At 37.3% G+C, this 4770-nt stretch overlaps 1 protein-coding gene across 1 annotated transcript; it reads left to right on the forward strand.

Annotated features, from left to right (window-relative positions):
- Nucleotides 1-2065: 2065 nt before the first annotated feature.
- Nucleotides 2066-3001, forward strand: LOC100484730 (olfactory receptor 4F6). The gene has a single exon (XM_002931329.4). It carries the CDS (start codon nt 2066-2068, stop codon nt 2999-3001), a length of 936 nt encoding a protein of 311 aa, XP_002931375.4.
- The last annotated feature ends 1769 nt before the right edge of the window (nt 3002-4770 follow it).

Genomic DNA, 4770 nt, shown 5'->3' on the forward strand with positions numbered 1-4770 from the left:
TGAAAAAACTGGATAGTGATAATTTTCTATTTATTTTTGGCTATTTCATTTTTTATTAGGGAGAATAAATTTTCACATGGAGAAACAGCTAACAATATAAATAATTTACAAGAGAAGTATGCACTGAGATAATTGTAGGTCTCAGTAGAAGGACATGGAAGGTAAGTCCACAGTTCAGGTTAGAGATAGTTCAAAAAATGAAGGAAAGTATTCCGTATGTTGATGAAGACAGGAATATCACCAGGTTGTTGCTTGTACACTGTCACCAACACTCATAGCTGCTGCTGTTTCTACTTCCTCCTTCATTTAATAACAATCAAAAGCTTCATTTGAAGCAAGTAATGTAGCTCTGAGCTCCAGTGAGGAGTGCTTTAGGATGTGTGGTCTGGGAAATTCCCTGAACGGACAGGATTCAGAGATGAATGGAAAGATGGAAATTATAAAGTTATTATGGAGAAATCTGAAACATAATGTAGTGTGTTTCCTGTGAAAAAATTAGGACAAAAATATTTAGACAAATATTTAGCCAATAAATAATAAAGTAGAACTCACCTGGACACTGGGATGCCTGGGGGAAATGTCAGTGCCGATGTTCAGGACCCCGTCTCACCACCTGTGCTTCCTAAACTCTCAAAGACATGGATTTAGACAGCGGACCCTGAGGGCAGCCTCTTTAGCATGGCAGGTTTCAGCAAGACTGCACAGTTGTTAGGTCACTTTATGTTTTCTAACTTACTGTTGCATTTTATTCTGTGGAAATGGTGTTAGCTGGAGTCTCTCCTATCAGTTCTTTTTAATTAAAATTAAAATAAGATAGACATGTATGCTTCAAAAATCAATTTTGAATTCACAGTAGCCTTTGAATGAACCCTCCCTTAAACTTGATGGATTCACTCTCCTGGCTTGTGGTAAAGTGACAGGCAGGTTGTGAGGGATTAATTCACCCTGCCAGATGCTTGATTACATTCATGGACCATGTAATTGGCCATTTTATGGACAGGATCAAAAATATAAGATAATGAATGAACTTAAGCAGCTATGTGCTGGGCTCTGCACTGGGCGTGGAACCTGCTTAAGATTTTCTCTCTCCAGGTGCCTGGGCAGCTCAGTCGGTTAAGCATCTGCCTTGGGCTCAGGTCATGGTCCTGGAGTCCAAGGATTGAGTCTCACATTAGGTTCCCTGCTCAACGGAGAGCTTGCTTCTCCCTCTGACCCTCACCTTGTTTGTGTTCTCTGTCTCTCTCTTGCTCTATCAAATAAATAAATAAAATCTTAAAGAGAGAGAGAGAGAAGGAGGGAACTGAAAAGGATGAAAAAATGTAGGAGAAAAGAGAAATAGAAGCAATCAGTTGAGAGAGTAAAAGAAGAGAGGTCTCTGTGAGAATCCTCTGATTGGTTACAGTTCTGCTTAAACTCCTTCCATGACTTTTACTCCTGCACAAAAGTTTGGACTCCTCCATATAAGTGATCTGTCCTCTGTCTATCCCCAGCTTCGCATCTTGATTCTCCCCTATTCCCAAAAAATACTCTCCAATTTTCTTGAACTACTTGAATAACCTCATTTTTGTTAAGTTTCCTTGCTTGCTATGACTGAACTCATACGTTGGCTGACTGCTTTTCACAAGGAAGTACAGCTAACAAAACACCTCTTCAAGGACAAGCCTTCTTTCTCCCAGCTGCAACTAATCTCATTGCTTTATGCTCTCATGTCATGCTGTGCAAGCATAATATTCATGATACTACTCTGTTCTGTGTATCACTCCTACCACATCTAGGAGCTCCCTAAAGAGATACAGTTATCTTATTAACAAATTCTGGCCCATAGTAAGTGTTCAGTAAATGTTTGTGAACGTGTGGATAAATGGATGAAAGGACGAATGATCTGATAATCATAGTATCTTATGAATAAACTTTCTATGACTTTTTCAAGGGACTTTTGTGAAAAGAGTGAAGTTTTTTCTTTAATGTCAGAATTTGAAACTCAATGACATCTGTTTCTTTCAATAGCTCTGGTTCATCCCTTTATAATTATTTTTATTTGTCCCTTTTAGGTAACACAAAGTCAATGAATAAATCAAATTACTCTTCAGTGTCTGAATTTGTGTTTCTGGGACTTTCTACCTCTAGACCAGTGCAGCTTTTTCTCCTTGCCTTCTCTACAGTGTTTTATGTAACAATTGTTTTGGGAAACTTCCTTGTGGTGTTCACAGTGACCTTTGACCCTTACTTACACTCCCCCATGTACTTCTTTTTAGCCAATCTCTCATTTATTGATTTGTGTCTTTCTACCTTAACGGTTCCCAAGATGATATCTGATCTGCACTCAGGGCACAAAACCATATCCTTTCAGGGATGTGTCATCCAGATATTTGCCCTTCATTTCCTGGGTGGATCAGAGATGGTGCTGCTCATTGCCATGGCCCTGGATCGATACCTGGCCATATGTAAGCCCCTCCACTACCTGACTATCATGAGCCCTCAGATGTGCATTTTACTTCTGTCTGGTGCTTGGACTATTGGCTTCATTCATTCAGCGGCTCAGTTAGCTTTTTTTGGCCACTTGCCTTTTTGTGGTCCTAATGAGATAGATAGCTTTTACTGTGACCTTCCTTGGTTTATCAGACTTGCCTGCACAGACACCTACAGAATGGAATTTGTGGTTACTGCCAACAGGTTCATTTCCATGGGCACCTTTTTCTTATTACTTATGTCCTATATCTTCATCCTGGTCACTGTGTGGAAACGTTCCTCAGGTGGTTTATCTAAGGCCTTTTCTACTCTGTCAGCTCACATCACCATGGTGATTTTGTTCTTTGGACCATGCATCTTTGTTTATGTGTGGCCATTTCCCACCGTGTCAGTAGATAAATTTCTTGCCATTTTGGACTTTATGATTACACCCATTCTGAATCCTGTTATCTACACACTGAGGAGCAAGGACATGAAGATGGCAATGAAGAGGCTGTGTAGTCAAATCCTGAGTTTGAGAATGATCTCCTAAATAACTCACAGGAGCACAAGTTACTGTTTGCATTTTCAAACAACTTCAACTAATACAGATTCTTAAATAATTATACCAAATTTGAGGCTGTTTTTTTCTAAAGTCACCATTTTTTAATATTCAGAATAGATCACTTATTATGAAAGTATATGGACTATCAGTTAACTCTCTATTTAACAAGTTGTTTGGCAACTGAATTAAAGTCCCAAGAAAGGTTTATGGGAAGTTGATGAAAAAGCACAAATTATAGAGTTAGAATCTGCTGAAAGTATGACCTCAGACATTAATTAGACCGTCTGGATTCAAACTGATCAATTTAGAGCTAATATATAGAAACTTTTGAGGGAACTATGAAATATACAGCTTTCCGTCGATTTAAACCTGGGATATGAATAATTCAATTTTATTTTTTCTGAAAGAAAAAAATTTATGAGAGATGATTTAAACTCTGGAGGGAAAAGGAAAAAAGAGGGAGATGTGAGGTAGATAGAAGTAATAAGGAAAGATTGAGATACATAGGTGGGAAAACAAGAGAGAGAGCCTCAGAGATAGCATGTTCCATGTGTTTGGCCTATGTCTATTACTCTCACCCTTGCTTACCTCAATTCCATGGACTGAAGCCACCTCCAGTTGGCCTAGGGCAGGGAAATTATATATATATATATATATATATATATATATATATATATATATGCGCATACATATATAATCTTTATTATACATATAAAATATTTGTATTATACAGATTTACATATCTTATTGCACAATTTTTGAACTTCTGACTTAATGTCTATGACTCAATAAACAGATATTCTTTAAATGTCAAATAGATATTATTCTGATCATTTCATGATTGATATCATTATTGAGCCATTACTTTGTCCACATTGTTTGTTGACAGTTTTTCCTCTAGTAACAGGTCTTGTATAACTCTTTTCTTAAGCTCAAGCTATGGGTCTCAAGTATACGTGTGTGCGCGTGTGTGTGCAAAATCTGTAGAAATTGTGAAACTAATTTAATGTATATTTTGGTTTGATAACAAGAAGACCAAGCCAAATTCACTGCTAGACTATGAAAGGACTCTACATTCTGAGTATTTGCAATTCTTTCTGGTTATACAATCAGTAATGTTTTACATTTTTCCTGTATTGTTGCTTAATATTTATGTTTGCAATGGATTCTTACTGGGTACATTAAATTGAAAAGGACAAACATTAAGACAGATTTCTGAGTGAGGAATCTGCCATACTCTTGGGGCTAGTAGGAAAAGGGAGAAGGCTAAAGTTCTAAGCTCAAAACTTCTGAAAGGCAGGGCACCTGGTTGGCTCAGCTGCAGAGCCTGTGACTCTTGATCTCAGGATTGTGAGTTTGAGCCCCACATTTGGGTATAGAGATCCCTTAAAAATAAAAAAAAATCTTAAAAAAAATTCTGAAAGGCAAAACTGAATCACCTAAAATCTTTCAGATTGAGGAGCAAGAGATCCATTAGAATCATAATTGAAATGTGGAAGGGATATATCCAAGGAGCAGGTGTAAACCAGATGTATACTAAGTCTTATAAAAGCTACAATCGATTCAAAGAAGCTTAGTACTTGATTGGAGTGAGGTGATTACACTTTAACTTTTTATGCCTGATAGGCGAAACAGTAAAGAGTTTCTGGAGGAATATATTAAGTCAAATCTATAAGATTTTTTTATACACAATGCCTAAAACACATTAAATAGGAACATGCAAAGAAGCAGGGATATATGCCTCATAATTAAGGGGA

The sequence above is a fragment of the Ailuropoda melanoleuca genome, unplaced genomic scaffold (assembly GCF_002007445.2).
Source record: "Ailuropoda melanoleuca isolate Jingjing unplaced genomic scaffold, ASM200744v2 unplaced-scaffold6460, whole genome shotgun sequence".
Taxonomy (NCBI): Eukaryota; Metazoa; Chordata; class Mammalia; order Carnivora; family Ursidae; genus Ailuropoda; species Ailuropoda melanoleuca.